The sequence below is a fragment of the Lissotriton helveticus genome, chromosome 2_2 (assembly GCF_964261635.1).
Source record: "Lissotriton helveticus chromosome 2_2, aLisHel1.1, whole genome shotgun sequence".
Lineage (NCBI taxonomy): Eukaryota > Metazoa > Chordata > Amphibia > Caudata > Salamandridae > Lissotriton > Lissotriton helveticus.
Genome location: NC_136060.1, coordinates 348,810,035 through 348,831,362, shown reverse-complemented (window position 1 = coordinate 348,831,362; position 21,328 = coordinate 348,810,035). Strand labels below are relative to the sequence as shown.

General features: G+C 43.4%; 1 protein-coding gene across 5 annotated transcripts in view; it reads right to left on the bottom strand.

Annotated features, from left to right (window-relative positions):
• SORCS2 (sortilin related VPS10 domain containing receptor 2) overlaps positions 1 to 21,328 on the bottom strand; it is a 2,165,153-nt gene that overhangs the window by 650,481 nt on the left and 1,493,344 nt on the right. For all 5 annotated transcript variants that reach the window (XM_078678523.1, XM_078678525.1, XM_078678524.1 and 2 more), the window contains exon 5: positions 4,185 to 4,258. In XM_078678523.1, the coding sequence (XP_078534649.1) occupies positions 4,185 to 4,258 (74 nt within the window). The remainder of the gene's footprint in view (positions 1 to 4,184; positions 4,259 to 21,328) is intronic.

Sequence of the window (21,328 nt, the reverse complement as noted above, 5' to 3'; positions counted from 1 at the left end):
GGCGCTGAACGGTCGAAGCAGCAAACGGGTTAAAACCCAACTTTAACATTAAAGAGGGCTTTAAATTACAATTCTTTAGACACCAATTTCGACCTTCCCATCTGCTCCCAATTGAGAGTTATCAGTTATTAAATGCAATAACGTAACACAATGTTACACTATGAGAGAGAAAGCCTTGCAGTAGTGTTAAATATATTTAAATGTTTTTCACTACCATGACATGCAAAACCTTAAAGTACTTAGTACATGTCCAACTTTTTAAATACACTGCACCCTGCCCACTCAGCTGTTTAGAGCCTACCCTTTGGGAAGACGTATAGGTTTAAAAGGAAGGTTTAGGCCTCGCAAAAAGGTTTATTTTGCCAGGTCAACATAGCTGTTTAAAACTGCACACACACAGGCTGCAATGACAGAACGACTTTACCAGGTACCTACAAGTAAATAAAAAATGCCAATTTGGTGTTAGACAGTTTTACCATGTTTCAGGGAGAGAGCACAAGCAGTTTGGTACTGTTTAGCAGTGATAAAGTGCACAGTGTCCAAAAAGCCAATACAAAAGAATTCAGAAACCAGAGTAAAGAAAAACATTTTTGGGATGACCCTGCAGAAAGGGCCAAGTTCAACAATGTGGAGTTAAACAATGATTGAGATTTCTTTAAATCAATGCATATCTCAACATGTTTTTATTTTATAATGGTAAAGGTTTTATGGAGGTATATTCTTTTATTAGATTGGGTTAGTTAATGTGTTACAAACCATCAGGAATCAGAGTATGAGTATTTACTGGTTAAATACATATGGAAATATACGAGTTCCAACCTAATTTAGTCACCTAACACAAAATAAATATGGATAAATACAGACGGAAGTGATAATTTAAAAAGCACCACAAAACGCATAAAGCCTTCCTACTTCATCTTTATTTCAAAGAGATAGTAAGGTTACAGACATGAAAAATTAAAGCTGTCTGTAGTGCAAAGTTAAACGCACCAAAAAAAGCATTTGTTGCAAAAATATACTGTAATCAGTTTGATGTCAGTCACATTTAAGAAATACTGCCCCTCAGAATGTGTATCATTCCTGTAATGACCGTTAGAGTGCAAAAAATAACCATGGTGCAATAAATACCGCCTTTCTGCTGATCACTGTTCATTTTTGTAAATTATCAGAAAAATAAAAGGTTGTTCTTGCATTGTTTAAACTGCAGCTGTAATTGTTTTCTGTGACCTGCCTATCAACTTGACTGCTGGTTCTGTCTGGAGGGCTTATTACTAGGGGTAGGTGATAAATTGTGCTCTGCTGGCGGAGCTCGCGGAGTTTTATCCACTCTGCTTTACGCTTGTTTTGCGGAGTTCCAGCAAAAGTCTACCAACAGTCGCGCATGATTTATGGGTGCTAGTAAGGCACCAAGTGAAATTTTCTCAATGCTGGGGGTCAGCCGCGGCCCGTGGAGGGAGTTGTAATGGGGCAAAAGGCGGGGCGGGGGAGGGGCAGGGTGGGGATGCTAAAAACCGGAGTATGGATAATTAGAGGTAAGTAAACAATTTAATTAATAAAATGAATTTCGTAGCGCGCCCTGCATCGCAAAATGCGATGCAGCCCGCGCTACGAAATTCGTTTTATTAATTAAATTGTTTACTTACCTCCAATTATCCATACTCTAGTTTTTAACATCCCCCACCCTGCCCGTCCCCCGCCCCGCCTTTCGCCCCACCGCAACTCCCTCCACGGGCCGCGGCTGCTTGCGGTACGGGACAGTTGCGACCGTTCACGTTGAGAAAGCTGCCACTCGAGTAGAAATTGTACTCGAGTGGCAGGAAAGAAGCAGCACTCTCTGGCATTCGCGGTGCCCCTCGCACTCATTTTGCAGCGCAGAACAAGCTCCCCGCACTACACATCAGTGGCAGCAGTGTGACATTCCGATTTCTGCCTGCTTGCGGAACTCCTTGGAACCCCACGGAGTCATTATGTAACTGTGGAATTTATGTAGTGAAACTCCGTGAGTTCTACCCACCCCTACTTTTTACGCCATAGCTCAGCTGTAATAATTTAATAAAGATCAGCTTTATATCATTTTCTTATTACAAGTGACTAGAGATTTTGAGACACAACTGTAACAAGGAAATCCGAGACAGGGATTGCAGGCTTCCGTATATTATGAACCCAACATTAACAGTCCTATTCGCTGTACTTGAGAAGGATTATTTTATACTTAATTGGAATGAATTAAATCGAATGAAACATGCACTTCTGAAGTGTGGGAGATCAGCAGCTGGGACTAAATGTGCTATATCATTTGGTCCTTTTTGACTCAACCTTGCATTATTGTACGGCGTCAAAGTCAAACCTAATCCGCATTGCCTAGAGATCAATAACTTCACATTTCTCAGAACCTGTCAGTCAGACTGATAAAGCAAAATTCAAAATGTAGTTTTAACTGCATGGTGACAACTAAATGTACAGTAAACACTCAAAACGTGGGAAGGACTGCATTTTACGATGCACAAGGAATTATCCCATTTTCAGTCTTAAATAGTTCTCCACACAGTGAACCAGGCTGTGAAATGTTTAAATTACAGTTTGAGCTGTAAAAGAAAAGAGCTGAAACATTTCTATTTCTACATCACTTGTGGTCCAAGTGCTCTTAGATGTGCATCAGGAGTTTACATGTTCATTATTTAGTCATTAGGCCCCCTGGGGAGTGAGGACCACAGACGGTGCATTAACTGGCCCTTGAAGTGAGTGGCCATAGTACAGCATGGGTGGTGAGATTTGATGAGTAAATAGTGAACAGTAATGACGATTGTATCAGATGAGCCTGCTTGCAGTGACCTCAGTTTAAAAGGTGAAACATTTCCTTAAATATGTGAATTGTGTCCAAATGTGAAATTGCCAAACGTCATATGTTAGACAACAAAATGACAACCTAGGTTGAGTATTCATGAACTGAATTATGTCAAAACAACCTACATTGTTAGTAGTTAATAAAAGGAAATAAGATTCAAAGGCCAACAATCTGGATGGGAGTCATATCAAGGTTGAAATAACCTATTGTGTCCTTTTTGGTAAGCTTCATTATATAAGGTGAATATAGGGTTACCTTATTTTATGCAACTATATGTAATGTGTATAATGTAATATAAATCAGTTGTTGGTGTTGGGAAAATGAGTCTGTCTTCCTCGTCCCAGACCTTACATTATGAGGTTTGCCTTGTTACACAAACGTAATTTACCTTACTTATTCCTAACGTAAACTCAAAAACAAATACTTCTACTCAGTCCCTAACTAAGGCTCTGCCTACTCCCTGGGAGATATAAAGAGGGGCTCCACCTACCTTAATTCCTGATTAGTTCTATCTCACAGCACTTAAGTCTCAACTTCCCTTTCAGCAGATTTGTTTTTTTCTTTATATATATTGGTACAAGGAATATGTGGCACATTCCCTGTACCAGTAGCAATGAGCCCTGATTCAGTTGAGTAATCCCATCCTCTGGTTTGGCAGTAAAATGTAGGTATACTTGGGATACAGTTGATCTCTCATACATCTGGGTCCTGGCACCACTGCATCTACTCCACAAAATATAGCTACTGACCCAGTGGCTATGCTTTATCCAGCACAGTGAGGTTCTGATCATGATATTTGAGTTTATATGTTTGAAAGGCTCCTTCTAAAGCGGTCATTCCTACCTCCCCCACTCTCCTGGGAATTACACCCTCCTACCTTTCCCGTCCTACGCGGTTTTTATTAATTTGTTCTCTCTGTGTTTTCAAAACGTAAGTTTAACTGAGACAAAATCCTAACTTTACGACTTTCGGTATTTACAAAAGGCATGTAGGAGTAGTAAAGTTAGGTTTTCTAATTTTACTACTCCTAAACGCACTTTGTGAATACCGAAAGTCGTAAAGTTAGGATTTTGTCTCAGATTACTTGTGTGAATCAGGCCCATTGTCAATATTCAATTAATATTCATACATATATTAAGCATGAGACTACCACAAAAAGGGGCATGGTAGCACTAATAACCATCAAAATAACCACATCAGCACAATCCACATTAAAGTAAAAACAAAATATACTAATATATGGCACATTATTTAAATGTAGAAATCTGTAAAACATATTTGAAAACTCTGGTATCTTTCTTGGAAACAAATACTGTAAGAAGGGATGAATGGTTCTTACCAGAAGATACGGTCTTTTGTTACTTGTTCTTGCAAAAGAATCCATTTCTTTCCCAGGTCAACAGAGGCATATAGCTTTGAAAACAGAAATATGGAGAAAAAAAATATTAGGAAGGACATCTGTCAAAAATACCTGCTGCTGTGGACTCAATTATTAAACTCTTATGAACAGATTTGTGTGTACTGACAAACACATCGATAAAGAATTCAACTTTTTTTCTGTATTTTGAAACAATAAAAAAATCTCAACATACAAAACAAAGCATTCTATTTGAAGAACATACAAGCCTTATTACTACAAAACACAATGACTATACTCAAGGATCTGAAGCATGTAGTTTAAGGATGGGGAAAATCTAAACAAGAGAGTGCGTTTAACAGGCATTATTAGCGTTGTATCGCTGCAGCGATTTACTCTAGCTAATAATGTATTAAAATTATAAGACATTTGACAGTTATTGCAGAAAACCGTAAAAAAAAAAGGAACGTTGCATGCTTAAGAAGCATGAATACATCAAATAGAGGGACGAGGAAAGGTTGTCCTATCTGTTCCCCGGAACTCAGTAGAGATTATCAAAAAAGGATAGGACACTTGTTACCACTTATACCAAGAGAAATATATTGTGAAATATATTGTGAAACCCTCATAAGCGTTGTGTATAACGAGAAGCGGTATATCTTGTTCTCCGCCCCACACAAACGTTTTGGCAGCAATCATCGGGTTTGACAAAATTGTGTATTGCCTAGCCTCGCCCGAGGCTTTCTCTGGTTTTTTCGTGGCAGTCTCCAGAGATAAAAAATTCGAATAACCCCAACAGAAAAGGCACAAAAAAGGATAAAATAGTTTCCAACCGATTAAGACACTCTTTATTATTAGTATCGGTGGACAACTAATTTAAAAGAAGTTGGTATGCTCGCTGGAAAATTAGGAATCCATAGCATATATTAGTAGTATTGACAAAACGTCGACATGTTTCTGCTCTGTTGGCCCGTGGGTCTAAGAGCATTCGTCAGGACAAAAAACAACAATAAACAGAGATCTACCTATCACTATTTGTGATGTAGGGGGGTAGAGGTGTAATTTACAATCTTACCCTTACGTGGTTCTATGTAGTCACCTGTAAATTTTAAGAAAAAGAGGGTTGGGGTCACTAGTGGCATTTTACCAAAGTGCCAAAGTTTTTTCTATCAGGTTCGCATACTCAAGTTCACCTGATTTAGAGGTATGTCACATTCCTTGCAATTTACATGTCGCATTAAGTCGCCACCATTTACTCGCCAATATGTCCCTATTGTTCTCAATTTCCTAAAACAGCATGCCACAATTGAGCTTGCATGAAAATGGTACAATGTTTTTCCATTTCTTCTTTTTAAACCGCACTTTGGTAAAATGCCACTAGTGACCCCAACCCTCTTTTTCTTAAAATTTACAGGTGACTACATAGAACCACGTAAGGGTAAGATTGTAAATTACACCTCTACCCCCCTACATCACAAATAGTGATAGGTAGATCTCTGTTTATTGTTGTTTTTTGTCCTGACGAATGCTCTTAGACCCACGGGCCAACAGAGCAGAAACATGTCGACGTTTTGTCAATACTACTAATATATGCTATGGATTCCTAATTTTCCAGCGAGCATACCAACTTCTTTTAAATTAGTTGTCCACCGATACTAATAATAAAGAGTGTCTTAATCGGTTGGAAACTATTTTATCCTTTTTTGTGCCTTTTCTGTTGGGGTTATTCGAATTTTTTATCTCTGGAGACTGCCACGAAAAAACCAGAGAAAGCCTCGGGCGAGGCTAGGCAATACACAATTTTGTCAAACCCGATGATTGCTGCCAAAACGTTTGTGTGGGGCGGAGAACAAGATATACCGCTTCTCGTTATACACAACGCTTATGAGGGTTTCACAATATATTTCACAATATATTTCTCTTGGTATAAGTGGTAACAAGTGTCCTATCCTTTTTTGATAATCTCTGCTTAAGAAGCAGCCTGGCTCGATCCAGGAAACTATGGTTAAAATACGGCTGCTTGCTGGAAAAAAGAGGGGGTTGGGTCCGGAAGCAATTGTGCAGGTATTGATAACTCCTTGTCTGTTCTCAGCAGTGCCGGATTACCAAACAGGCAAAGTAGGCACCAGCCTATGGGCCGCACTCCTTTTAGGGACTTCGTGACAACAGTTAAAAAAAATATTGATTTGATCGTGAAAGAAAATTACAATCAAGCTTTCTTAAATATTATTTCCAAAACATAGAAAAAAACGAATCAACTCATAGAAACTAAAATTTTACATTAAAGCTCTATAGAGAAAATACTGTGTTAATGTAATGTACCCATTAACAACAACGTACATAAAACAGAGACATCAGATTCACATAACAGTTTATCTCTTAAAAGCTCATCTTCTGGGTGCCGTCAGTTTGCAAAAAGTCCAGTGCATTGGGTATTAGGCGATAATTTGCAAGGGGGCCCTGAAATTTGGACTGCCTAGGGGTCTCCACAGGGTTTAATCCTGCACTGGTTCTCAAGGAAAATGATAGCAATGTGTACATATGAGACTGGTTGGTTAGAATGTGGTATATGCTGTTTGACGCACAGTTCTTCCTTCCGCGGCCCTCCACAGTGTATACGAGTGTAGCAGGCTCTCTTATCTGAGGACGTTGTCGATAAGTCTGGGAAGATGGGTGAGGTAAAGAAGCGAGAGATGTAATGCTCTCAGCTTGATAAAAGAGAACGTTTAGCTCTTGTGCTGATAATGTCCTCTGCCACCCCTCATTTCAAGTGGATCTGACACCGTAATAAAAAAAACCTGCCTTTTCTGCCGCAGGAATAAAAGAACCTGAGGCCCTCAGTCTGTCCCTGTACCAGGAAGCTCAGAAAAGCACCCAGAGGTAGACCACGTAATGACGACCATTGACCACGGACAGAAATGTGTAAATTCCACCCTCCTACTTCTATCCATAACAGACCAGGCCAATTGGATTTTAAACCCGCTCCACTCAACTCCCCCAGTTCTACCCATGGAAAGGGCAGGAATGTCCATGGAACAACCGGGACTGATAGAATTTACAAGGGGTGGGCATAACCTGCATAATTCTCTTTAGCATAAGTACCCGTAATTACCCCACACCTACTTGTAACTATGCATTTTTACGTGTGAAGCGTATATTATTTAGGAATATTTTCTTAGCGTTCTCTCTTACTTCATTGTTCCTGTGCTTCTGCAGTACAATTTCTGATCAAATTACCCTTTTTTTGTTGGTAAATAATTTTTATTAAGTTTTGACATAATGAGAACATTAACATCTGCATGGCAACATCATCTAGCAATGACACTATATTGACAATAAGTATTGTGGTTCAGGAAGGAGGCGAGAAGAATCCAGTAATCCAAAATACTCTTCAATACTCAAATTGATGTAATCGAGTAATTTTGCACATTTTGCATCACAAACGTAGTACGTAATTACTGAAATTACTCAGATTACTCAAGAGTAATTAATATTTATCCTTAAAAAAGAAGAGATGCTGAATGCCTCCCCCCCACATGTACCAATGGAAAGAGCATGAATGTGGAAGTCCTCCGCCTCCCACATCTACCAATGGAAAGAGGAGGAATGTTGAAGTCCTCCGCCTCCCACATCTACCAATGGAAAGAGCATGAATGTTGCAGTCCTCCGCCTCCCACATTTACCAAAGGAAACAGCAGGAATGCTGAAGTCCTCCGCCTCCCACATCCACCAACGGAAAAAGCAGGAATGCTGAAGTCCTCCGCCTCCCACATCTACCAATGGAAAGAGCAGGAATGTTGGAGTCCTCCACCTCCCACATCTAGCAATGGAAAGAGAAGGAATGTTGGAGTCCTGTCCCTTCCACATTCATTTATGGAAAGAGCAGGAATGTTGGATTCTTCTTCCTCAAACTTCTGTCCGTACAAAGAACTTGGCTGATGAGCATTGTAGTTTTACTGTGTGGTAGATGCATTTGAACAGACTTATTTCCGATAAACAATTGTTTCTTGACATGGATCACACTTCAGGCTCAATTCAAATGAAAAAAGCGTATCATATTGGCATCATAACTATCTCTAAACTAGCCAGATATTTTTTGATTGTGAAACCAGAAAGAGATGTCTATGTTTCCCACAACTTAAGTACATATTTTAATCTAATGATCTGAAGCAAGTTTTGACCAACACCGTATCAACTTTATCAGCATTGGGGGCGAGGGTGGGGGATGTTACCAGTAGGTCCTTCCTGGATCTGTTATCTCATCCAGAATCCAGAGAACTGTTGGAAACATTAGGCTTCATTATGCAAAGGGTGATGACTCTGGCGGGATGCTCAAACATTCTGTGATTCTGGGCAAATCATGTAATCCTATAGTAGCAGCTATACCTGGTTGGGTGTAGCTGTCCCCCCGGGCACCGATTTGTGCTAATATTAGCTGTAAATTCGTTTGTATTTCAGAAATGAAAATTCTTTGTCCATTATTCACGTATATTTCATTTATTTTTCATGACAATATATTTCTTATTTCACATGTGAATCCAATGCATTTCGGCAGTGTCTTCCTGCCTTCATCAGGGAAATAGTGAATCTCGGCGTTTCTGTTGTTCGCGCCATTCCTCTGTTAGGCTGAATAACCTCTCTTCCGGAAGAATGACAAAGAATTTTCAAAAAATAAATATAAAGAAAAATCACGATCCACCTCCTGTTGTAAATTAGTGCTGAGACTGAAAAACACTTCTGAATACCAGTGGCAGCAGGAGCCAAATTTCAGTCTCACTGCCCCATGTAAATAGGCACTGAGCTTGGAAGGGAATACAATATAGCCTTTTATCCCGCCGTAGCGGACTATACCGGCTATTAAAGGCCCTCTCCAGCGTTAAAGGCCCGAGTTGAAGGTGAGGGCATTTAACAAGGAAGAGAGACTTTAATAGCCGGTATAGCCCAGCTACGAAGGGCTATAAGGCTATTAGAACGTTCTGCCACTAGAGGCCAGAATGTTCTAACAAAAAATAAAACAAAGCCTTATGGGAGCTTGAGGGGATTGGTAGATGCTTTTGAACAGACTTATTTCCGATAAACAATTGTTTCTGGACATGGATCACACTTCAGGCTCAATTCAAATGAAAAAAGCGTATCATATTGGCATTATAACTATCTCTAAACTAGTCAGATATTTTTTGATTGTGAAACCAGAAAGAGATGTCAACGTTTCCCACAACTTAAGTACATATTTTAATCTAATGATCTGTAGCAAGTTTTTTGACTGACACCTTATCAACTTTATCAGCATTGGGGGCGAGGGAGGTGGACGTTAACGCCAGTATGATGGAAACAATTCTGGTCCTTCCTGGATCTGTTATCTCATCCAGAATCCAGAGAACTGTTGGAAACATTAGGCTTCATTATGCAAAGGGTGATGACTCTGGCAGGAGGCTCAAACATTCTGAGATTCTGGGCAAATCATGTAATCTACTGTGCCTAGAAATGAATGTCTCCACCTGTAATGCAACTGGTGCTCATGTTAAGCACTCTGATACCTTTGGGTCGAGTTTGCATAAAAGAAACCCTGCAAAAAATAAAAATAAATAACATCACGATCCACCTCCTGTTGTAAATTAGTGCTGAGACTGAAAAACACCTCTGAATACCATTTGCAGCATTAGCACAAAACAGTCTCACTGCCCCATGTAAATAGGCACTGCCCCTGGAAGGGAATACAATATAGCCTTAAAGCCCGCCGTAGTGGACTATACCGGCTATTAAAGACCCGCTCCCGCGTTTAAAGCCTGAGCCGAAGGCGAGAGACTTTAACATGGGAACTGGACTTTAATTTAGCCTTATAGCCCGCCGTAGAGGGCTATACCGGCTATTATAGGCCCTCTCCAGCGTTAATGGCCCCGAGCTGAAGGCGAGGGCCTTTAACAAGGGAGAGGGACTTTAATAGCGGTATAGCCCATATAGGAAGGGCTATAAGGCTATTAGAACATTCTGTCACTAGAGGACAGAATGTTCTAACAAAAAAAATAAAGCCTTTTGGGAGCGTGAGGGGATTGGAATCCCCTCAGGTTCCCTGAAGCCTTTGTTCACATCCAGAGCTGTGAACAAAGAAACATTGGAATGTTGGCGCTCCAGGTTATACCAGCCATTATAAGCCCAGAGCACTTCATTGTTTTCAATGGAGCTCCCAACATTCCAATGTTCTAATAGCCTGTATAGCCCTGCTACGAAGGGATATAAGGCTATTAGAACATTCTGCCACTTGAGGGCAGAATGTTCTAACAAAAAAAACACAGCCTTATGGAAACGTGAGGGGATTGGAATCCCCTCAGGCTCCCTGAAGTCTTTGTTCAAAGTCAGAGCTGTGAACAAAGAAACATTGGAATGTTGGAGCTCCAGGCTTATACCAGCCATTATAAGCCCAGGACTACTCCATTGTTTTTAATGGATCTTCCACCATTTCAATGTTCTAATAGGCAGTAATGATGCAAAAGCAGAAAACCACTGCCAGCTGAAGGTCATAACTGAAATTAACACCATCTCTTAGACAGTCACTGATGAAGGTGGTTTTAAAAAACAGCAACTCTAAGTTGAAATAGAGGTCATGTTTATAGAGCACAAAGTAGCTCAAAATGACAGATGAATGGTGTGCCATGCACAGAGCTGGGCTAAGGTCATTTAAGAGGCAGATTTATGACAGATTCCTCAAGATTAACATCAAGGATGTCCTGAAACCTTCGGACCATATCTTACTTTATTATCCAGGGGAGACTGACAGGGAAGTATTGTCACTGGTAACAATGGTCACTTCAATATTGCCTTGATAAAGCGCCTCTCAACTAATGGTCTCTTGCACTTCACAAAGGACAACAGAACTGTGATTTTTACCTCCCAGGCAGCATGCAGCTTCATCCCTCATAAATGTTTACCGATTGTGTCCCACTGGCAAAGGCACAAACGAGCATGCTAAATGTGAGGAAATTCATAATGTCAACCTAGATGGGTCACATTCAATTTCTATAAAATATAAAATGGCGGACAATCCATCAACATTCAAAGCATCATGCTGCATCTCCATCCAAGAAGCTGATGCTGTTTCACCCACCTAGGATGCAAGCACTGCAAGAGTCTGGTAAGATTGCGCTGGACACCTACTTCTTTAAGAAGTATCAAGTCTACAGCTGTGAAACCTTTTCACCACCTGTAGTGGTAAGAGATATCCCCTGTTTTTCAGTCTAGCAAAATACATGATATTCACCTGGTATTTCTCCTATCCCTACCACAGACTGACAATCCCTTGTTCTACAGCAGGAAAAGGTCCGGCCTACTCTCACACTCTTCCAACTAAATTATGCCAGCAAGAACCATATTACACCATTCCCTTTCCCACTCTCCTGGATACAACAAACCAAGAACATGGTGATCAGGTGACCCTTAACTTGCCTTACAAGCACTCCACGGGCTTGCAGTAGCCAGTTGGATCTCATTCAAAGCATAATGCAGTGCATCTAGAGTAGGATTCCAGTCCTGGAGGGCCGGATGCGTGCCAGATTTATAAGATAAGTACATTTCATTAAATGGGAATAGGCTAAAAGTCTGGCACTGATCCAGCCCTTCAGGACACACTTTGGAGAACCCTGATCTAGAGCAATCAATGGCATAAACCCCCTAATCCTGTCACACAAACCTAGAACTGACTTACCAAGGAAGAACCACCGATCAATAATGGATTTACTTCTTTTCATCCCCTGGACCAAGAAATGTTGGCTGGATGACACCACTTTCTATTGAAGACCATCAAGCTTTGACCTCTTGACACATGGAAATGAGGAAACGGACATATCATCTGGCATAGAGGAAAGCATTATAAAGCTGGATGTTCCCCCTCCTGATCAAACTTGAATGCTCATGAAAGAGGTGAGGAGCACATTGGGCATAACCTTTTGAACATTTATGCAAGACCTTCCAACCAAACATAAGACTCCGCCACATGGGAGAGGTGTGGTGCAGCGCCCGACTCCGGAGCGCGGGGCTCATGGGTCAATCCCCAGCGGCAGCTCTGCTCGGCACCATGTGACTTTGGGCAATAGCTCACTTAATCTCCCCGATGGGCCCCAGCGCCTTGATAACCTTAGGGGTGATATGTTTGCGCTTTACAAATTAGGAATTACATGCAGGTCAGACTGCCCTGCACATGCCCATTAGAAGATTTTCCACGATACTTCAATGCTCTTTGCTGAAGCAGCTGTTGCGCTATACAAGTCAGACTAACATAACATAACATCTTGCCAGTATTCTTGACCCTAGAGCAGCCAAAAGTGAGCCATAGTATATAAAGGAATTATACCCAAACTACACTGAGAGTTGATTAAAATACGCAACTGAAGGATCAAGGGACACCCAAGGTTTGAGAGCAGCACAAAGAGTATGCTAGAGGCCATCCATGCCTATGAAGCCAAGTGCGTTTATGAAATGCAAACAACTGGAGACAAAGTAAGGTCAGTGTTCTATATCCCGATTAGCCATATGAAGCCAGCTGCAGGTGCTTCTCTGGAAATCTGAGTTGAGAATGATATTGCTAGAAATTCGTCTAAGTGCAGAAATCGTATTTTTGAGAGAAGTGATGTTAAGTGTGTACTTGAAACATTGATCCCATCTTATCCAATCAGAGGCCAGCTTTGGCGTGTCATAAGACTCAAGTGTGTGAAATCATTATAATGATTCAGTACAAGGTGACATAACACTTTGATGATTTTCGGGTTGTTAACTCTGAGAATATTATAAGCTCTGACGCTACTACTTGACTGAGAACTCTGCAAGTGTTATTTATTACAAATATCTTAGAGGGGGGGGGGTGAAGTCCATCAGCAATAGGCATTAATATCATGTCGATTGGAGGTTTATGTTTGGAAAACCCTTTATTTTGTACAGAGTTTCATTGTGGGAAGCTTTGGAAATCAAATAGAAAGTGCAGCGAAATTAAGTGTATTCATACTTAAATATGATTTGTACCACTTGATCACATACATAAGTAAATGTTTTTATGTGTACCATAGATTAGAGATAGTGTTTTGCTATTCATCAATGCATGATTGTTTGACCACATTTTTGTAGACCATTTTTTCACTTGTGCCTCAAATAGAAAGGACCTCCATTTCTTCCAAATAGGACAACCTGTTATTTTACGTGCAGGCAGCTACCGAGGACGACTCCCTCCTTCCTCAAATGGGGCTCTACCCACTTTTTGTGTTCTGGCATTGCTGTCCCCTGCGCCACTGCCAACCTCCCAAATCTCTTCAGTATGATAACCAGCTGAAACACCTCCTTACCATTCGCTTTCTAAATATGATAAATGCTGTTATGACGCTCAATTTCCTGCCTGTCTTCCTAAATGCAATTGTTCAGATTTGCCTGTCCTTGTTCACTTTCTTGTTTATTCCCTCCCTCACTGCTATTGCTAGAATTCGCCCAGAAAGCAACTGTCCACTATTCCTGTCATACCTCATGAATGATTCAGCTTTTCCAAGGCTTGCAGTTATGATTGCCAACACTGTGATACAATCTGCCGGCGCAGTGCTACCATGTTGTGTATTTAAAGTACTAATAATAAAAATAAAAAATAAAAATCTTTAAAAAATAAAAGAAATGCCACCATGAAAATAAATGATGACACTTGAAAAGTCATAGAACATGCCTGCTCTTTTTGGGGAAAACATCAGTCACCCGTGATTTTTTAAATTGTAAATTAAAGTTAGACTTTACAATGACAGCTTTGCATAGATAGCAAAACCTGCTGCACACTAAATATAAAGTATAAGAAAAACAGATGTCTCAATGGACATAAAAGTTCAAATTTTCATAGGCGAAGAAGGGGACCACCAGTGTTTCGGCTCCTCTTTTATTGTTCATAGAAAGCCAGCCGACACGTGTTTCGTCGCAAGAAAACACACTATTTCCGCGACTCCTCAGGGCTGTAGGTTATGAATATCAAACCACAGGTCGCAGTGCCGGTGATAATTCCGACCCGGCTCCGCTCGTGACCGGGTTTTAGTATTCGTCAGGTTACGGTGACCGCACCCGGAACCAAACCTTGAGCAACACTGCTGTTGGCGTTCTCCCCGCACTACAGGGATACATGTTTCTTAGAAATCTCCACTCTGCTCGCGCTTCACACATGTGGACAAAGACACAGTCCTGAGTTACTCACCCTGAAGATTGTTTAATTTAGCAATACCATAGATCCAAGTATCTCCACATACCCACTGGAGAACAGTACTTCCGAATTACGCTACACGTAACCTGACGAATACTAAAACCCGGTCTCGAGCGGAGCCGGGTCGGAATTATCACCGGCACTGCGACCTGTGGTTTGATATTCATAACCTACAGCCCTGAGGAGTCGCGGAAATAGTGTGCTTTCTTGCGACGAAACACGTGTCGGCTGGCTTTCTATGAACAATAAAAGAGGAGCCGAACCACTGGTAGTCCCCTTCTTCGCCTATGAAAATTTGAACTTTTATGTCCATTGAGACATCTGTTTTTCTTATACTTTATATTTAGTGTGCAGCAGGTTTTGCTTTCATTGTATTCGGTGTGTCCTCAAAACACATTTCTGAGGGGTTACAGGGATTTGCCCCTCACCTGCATGCACCTTCTGCCTAACAACATATCTCCTGCGCATTACCGTTGAGCAGTGCGCCCAGTATTTCCCTCTACCTAAAACCCTGTTCTTTGTTGTTGTAAGCTTTGCATAGATACACCTCAATGTGCAGTTCGAACAAATCAGTAGGTAAAATACATAACTGAGTACATAGGCATAGCGAGAAGGGAGATATATGTTTACTTCTTCCTCATGTAGCTCTGACACCATTCAGAAGAAAGAAAATTGCATCAGAGAATATAGTCCACAAAGTTACATAGAAGACAATCAAAGAAACATACCATGAATCAAAGAAAATATAACAAAGCAAACTGAATTAAACACAATAACTTGGTGTTATCACAAAAAATAATGAAGCCTGAATTGGGCTGTGTTGGAACTGGGGTCACCAGCTTCCCAAGGGTAGCATGGCACGAGTGGGTAGGCATCCAAAAGCATATGTGTTAAGCGACCATACAGCACATGCAACCACTGAGACAGAAACATGGGCACGCAATTACTGACACCACTCCAGTGAGTTTGAGAAAAAACTCAAGTCAACTTTATTAAGATAGAGCAGGATCAGGGTATTAGGAATTCATCATAAAATTAGCTTCATAGCTCTTTTTTTAGATACCTGTGTGTCAACACTTGGCATTAAACTTCAGTTGAATAAATATAAGATATTCCATAAATATTAAATATTGGATAAATACATTTTTAGTAAAACACAGGCCTGACCTATGCCTTGCCCCTGGTCAGCACCTGCATCAAATACATTAAAGAGACAACCAAAATGATAGGTCATCTTATTAGCCCTGTGGGCTTTTTACCCACCTCTCACCAAGCAAGGGTGAGCGTTTTACAACAGAAAGCATTTCAATAAATAACAGTAGGTTTCTAATAAATATAGCACCACATGGAAGTAAACATTTCATTAGGAATAAACAACCTCGTGGGTAGGTTTAACCATTTTAACAGGCAAGCCTGCGCTTAAAAGACTTGGATTAGGCATATACAATCTTTCAGTAAATGTAACACATTCCCTTAGCCGTAGCCTAGATTGATATACCACCTTCTGTGAAGCAGGAGTAAAACATTTCATGAGGCTGGAGTAAACAGCTCAGTAACTGAAGTAAACCCTTCAGCCATCCCCTTGTGCAGGGTCAACCTCTCCTCAATCAAGAAGAATATTTCATCATACCCCTGTAGGCACTTAGCCAACATCCTCCTATGCAAGTCTAAACATTTCCTTATGTAGAACAGTTAGTTAACCAAGGTAAACCTCTCCTCAATCAGGAGTAAACACTTCAGGGAAATAGGAGCAACCCTTCCCTAATCAGGAATCAACATTACCCTAGAAATCAAGCATAGGCATTTTATATAGCAAGAACAGGCATCCTTTTAGGTAAACACCTCACTGGGTAAACATCCCATTAGAACTTGGACCCCAATTCACTAGGTAGGGCCCCCCATTTCCTTTAGATAACAATAACCAGTTCCTCAATTAGGAATCTATTTCTCATTAGAGGATTACTCCCATTCCAATACTCAGCAGGCAAGGAGACCCATACATTTGTAGAAAATCTGCATTACATTGAATGTATGCACTTGGCCTGAGCACTTCACACATATCCTGGGGCTACTGAGTATATGGTATCTCCCCCCATGGCCTTTCTAATGTAAAGGTTCTCGATAGGCAGTTCAGCAGGGCTAAAAATAGACTCCTGGCACAGTTCAAAGGCCCAGTAGGCCTGTAGGCACTTTCTTTCCCCTCCCTTCCACCAAAGGGGGGGGCTTCTAAACATTGAATGGGGCCAATGTACATTACCTGTAGGCCTACACCTGCATTAGCCACTAATTAGTGGGGCCACTAGCACAGGTGAGCACCTCAGTTAGCTGGGATAACCCATGCACCAGGCTAAAACTGATCATTTCATTTTGTCAAAAACAAACCATGTATAAGGCTACAGTAACCGGCATTCAATTAGGTATGTACAGGTCATTAGAACCCAGGCCCCATCTTAGTATGCCAGAACAGAACCTTCCATTAGGCTAGCACAAGCATTCCCTAAAATATGTAACCAACACATTCTTTGGCAATGACCAACATTTCATTCCAACTGGTCTTCTTATTAATATCTCCTCCCTTAGTCAGGGGTTAACTTTTATAAATCCGGGCCCCCAGTGGTCTAGGCTCCGGTAAGGCCTCGCCACACTCGAGGCTCTTGGGAGGGGGGCCAACGGGACCCAGTCACAGCTTTCCCAGGGGAGGGGTGAACTCGGGGCCTCTTCCGGCCTTCCGCCCGCCTCCCCTAGGGAGTTACCTTATTGTTCGGCCCTTCCGAGCCCTTGCGCATTCCTCGGGGGCCTCGCTCGACCGGGCGCGGTGCAGGAAGGAGCTGTAAGCACCAGCGCCGGTCGCGAGGCAGCAGGAAACCCGTGGGGGCGAGTCGGAGGAGGCTCCTCTCCTCCGCGGTGATTCTAGGTTCCCCCTCCTTCCCGGGTGCGGGTCCTCGCACGGAGGGCTCAGGGCAGGAAGTCAATCAGGAGTGGGCTAGGCAGGGGCGCGGCTCTTGATGCGGCACCCCCGTCACGTGGTGTGCGTTCCAGGCCTCAAGGCTTAACGTGGCCTACTCCTCCCGTGTAATTTCGGTGGCCCTCTCCTGGCATCCGGGGGCCTCCGCGAGGGGGTCAAGATGCTGGCGCTACAGTACCGGCGTGAGGAAATTCCAAGGCGCCTGAGGTAAGCGCTCTGGGGTCAGTCGGCAAGGCGCTCAACAGCACTTCACAGTAGCACAGCTGCGGGGCGATCTAGCGCCTGGGAGCACACCGGGCACTAGCGGTAGTTCCTGACAGGATGGCAGTCGGGGATACAGCGCTTCACCAGGGGCAGCAGAGGCGCTTGGCAGTTTACTTCGAAGCGCTTTCCCAGCACGGTTCACAGCAGGCATTCACCACAGCGCTTCGCAAGGAGGCTGATCACAGCAGTCCAGGCACAGGTCACAGTGCTTTATAGGCACAGGCAGTCTTTAGCGCTTTCTAAGGGTTCTAGCTAGGAATGCAGCAGGACAGCAGTCCCAATAATAATTCAGTTCAGCGCCTGGCAGTACAAGTAGTTTAGTCAGGGAGAGCTAAACGCAGCTCAGGCAGAAAATGTAGTTCAGTAGAACCAACAGGACAGACCACACGTCCGTGGCAAACCAGAAAGAGGGATCCCAGATAGCGTCAAGGGGCACAGGGAGCAACACAGCGCCAATACCTGGGTGGTTCTTCAAATGTCCTGTGGTGATTCAGTCTCTTCTTGGCGCTTTATGTTCTGGCGCCCTTGTAAATAGCAGTTGGTTTCTTGTTTCCTTGAAGGGGGTTAAGTTGGTGGCTGGTGTTAGATCTCCTCAGCCAATCCCCTCAAGTGGTCCCTGGGGGTTCCCTTCCGCGGGGCTAGATCAGAGGGGGGGGTAGAGGATACCTCAACACTTGAAAGGCAACACCTAGTCCGTGTCTCTTCCAGTATCATAAGACCCTGTCCTGACCCTCACTGCCTATCCTCCTGCGTAGGTTCTTCCCCAGGTCTCCCCTCAGTCTCTGACAAGAAAGTTTCCCTCCCTCTCCTTTTATAGTGCCAGTTGACAGTTGGTAGTGGCAGTTGGTGTCACCTCACCTCTTCCAGAAGGTTCCAGAGGCTTCCAGGAGGTTCCACCACTCTACCTATGGGCAGGCTGGCAGGCTAAGATGGATACATTGCCTGAGGGTTCCAGCCAGCCCCTGGCTACTAGAATGCGCCAACGTAGACCTCGCTGCAGCAGCAGAGGTCAGTGGCGGCCATGTTAGGGGTAGGAAGTACCTGTACTTTACACTACACAGGCCTTTCTCCACTACACAAGGCCTACACACTGTTGTTTCAATAGGGGCATTCTAAATTAAAAGGGGTAAAAAGCAAAACATTTCTGGGGAAAGGGCCAAGTCCCACAGGCTGCAATATTCTTTGGAGACATATTTATCAGTACTTATTCTGTGAGGACGGATCCGTTCCGTCTTCTGCACACGTCCAGGAAATCCCTCTGCTGTTTCCAGCAGAGGGATTTACTTTGTTATCTTTCGGCCTTGGGAGCAGGGAAAGAACTTCCCCTGCCACCCAAGGTATTTTTTTCTTAGTGTAATGCCGATCGGTGCCCATGACGTGCTGATGTCATTACATTGAAAGTGAAAATGAAATGAGCCGATCGGCTCATTGAAAAAAACAGTCTGTTTTTGGTGTAAAAATTAGCTGTGTCCATGTTGTGTTTTGGGCCATTTCTAGGCTAGCACTAGGTCTACTCACATAAGTGAGGCACCATTTTTATCAGGAGCCTTGGGGAATGCTGAGTGGAAGGAAGTTTGTGGCTCCCTACAGTGTTCAGAACTTTCCATCGCAGAAATGTGAGGACATTTCATTTTTTTAGTCAAGGTTTAAGGTTTGCAAGGGAATCTGGGAATCTGACAGCCACGCAAATCAGTCCACTCTGGAAAGGCCTAGGTATTTAGCTTTAAAAAATGTACTAGGTTTCCCTAGATGCCGGTTGATCTATGGTTCAAAATCTAGTGGAGCACAAGTTGTATTACCAATTGTCCAGGCGCGGAAAGGCTTCCCCCGCTTGGCCAGGCTCAGCAGCCCTGATTGGGCCACCAGCGGGCCCTGGGGTGGGAGGCATCGTCCTCCGGCTAGCCAAACTGTGGAAGACTCAGGATGGGGATCCATCAGGCCAGGGGAGGTTTCCCCTGCTTGGCTGGGTTCTGAAGCTCCAACCGTACCCCTCCCCCCGGAGGTCTCTGGGATGTGAGCCCCTACGCTGGGCTCTGTCCTACGGCCCGACGCATGGCCAAGCCCCCGGAAAAAGGATCCCGTGGGCCCGTGGAGTCCTTCTCTGTGTGGCCGGGTCCTGGAGCTCTGAATGGGCTTGTGGCCCAGCTGAGCCCCATGGACGGCATTCTGACCCTGGAATATGTGTTCCAGGCTTCCGATGTGCAGAGGTCCTGGGAATAGGGTTAATCAGACCCAGAGAGTCTTCGCCTGCTTGGCCGGGATCAGAAGCTCTGACCCAAAACACTTGGGACTGGCAGCTGCGGGACTGATGTGGCTTATCCTGCATGGCCGTGTCCAGGAGCTCCAACTGGGCCCCCAGGCTCTGCCAGGCCAAAGGGCAGATACTCCTGCCCTGGGTTCTGTCCTCCGGCCTGCTACCAAATGCCCGGGACAGGGTTCAATCGGGTCTGGAGAGGCCTCCCCTGTGGAATTTTAGTTCGTGAACTGAACATCATCTGCGCCATCTTGCCCATTCCTCAGACTCACGTATGAACATGCACGACAGCCATTTTAGGTACCATGGTCTCCCTGTTCTCGATCGCTCATCAACACACTTCCCTGACCCTGCAAGCATCCCCCATGCACCCTGGCTGCCCCCGCTCTCATATGCGCAAGTCATGAACCCTCCCCTTCTGCATGACTCTGTCTCTGGGAATCACACCCCGCGCCTGACCAACACCTCCTTTCCTTCCATGAATACCCCTCTTTTGATAAACCCTTCCTCTACGCTCGATTGTCCACACCGATCCTTCCTTTCATGAATATCTCCCCTTTTGATGACCCTTTCCTCTGAGCCCGATTGTCTGCACGGACCGCTGGTCATCCCTTAGCCTGAGGATACAGTTTATTGCTCTCGCCCCTCTTCAAAGGAGCTACTATTGATCATGACCTCCCCACCCCCTGAGATTCGATCAGGCGCACACATTCCAAAGGAATCGGCGGAACACTCAGCTGCGTGATAGCCCCCTCCTATTGTATGGGGGGTGAGGACCTCTACTGTAGCCACGTGTTGGAATGAGCCGGAACTGGGGGGTACCGGAGATGTCTTTTTCCTTACTTCACAATGTCTTTATTGTAATAAAGAGTGGTCACATGTCGTAAACCAGTGTATAAAAGGCCAGGCCTCAGAGAGGCTGTTAGAGAGCACCTCGAGACGGGAAACAACCTTTACAACGCAACCTTTACAACGCACTACCATTACAACGAACCTTTTACAACGCAAAAACTTTTACAACGCATACCATTACAACGCATGTTTTTACAACGCAAGTACTTTTACAACGCATGCCATTACAACGTAAGTATTGGTAAGTATATAATTATATTTTATATTTTATATGTTTTTTTTTTTAAGTTTTCAGTTTTTGGGTAAAGGGGTATTTTTAGGGTTCAGGGTCAGTTTTCAGTTTTTGGGTAAAGGGGTATTTTTAGGGTTCAGGGTCAGTTTTCAGTTTTTGGGTAAAGGGGTATTTTTAAGGTTCAGGGTCAGTTTTCAGTTTTTGGGGACAGGGGTATTTTTAGGGTTCAGGGACAGTTTTGGGTTTTTGGGGTACAGCCAGGGGTATTTTTAGGGTTCAGGGACAGTTTTGGGTTTTTGGGGTACAGGGGTATTTTTAGGGTTCTGGGTTAATTTGGTTTTTTTGGGGT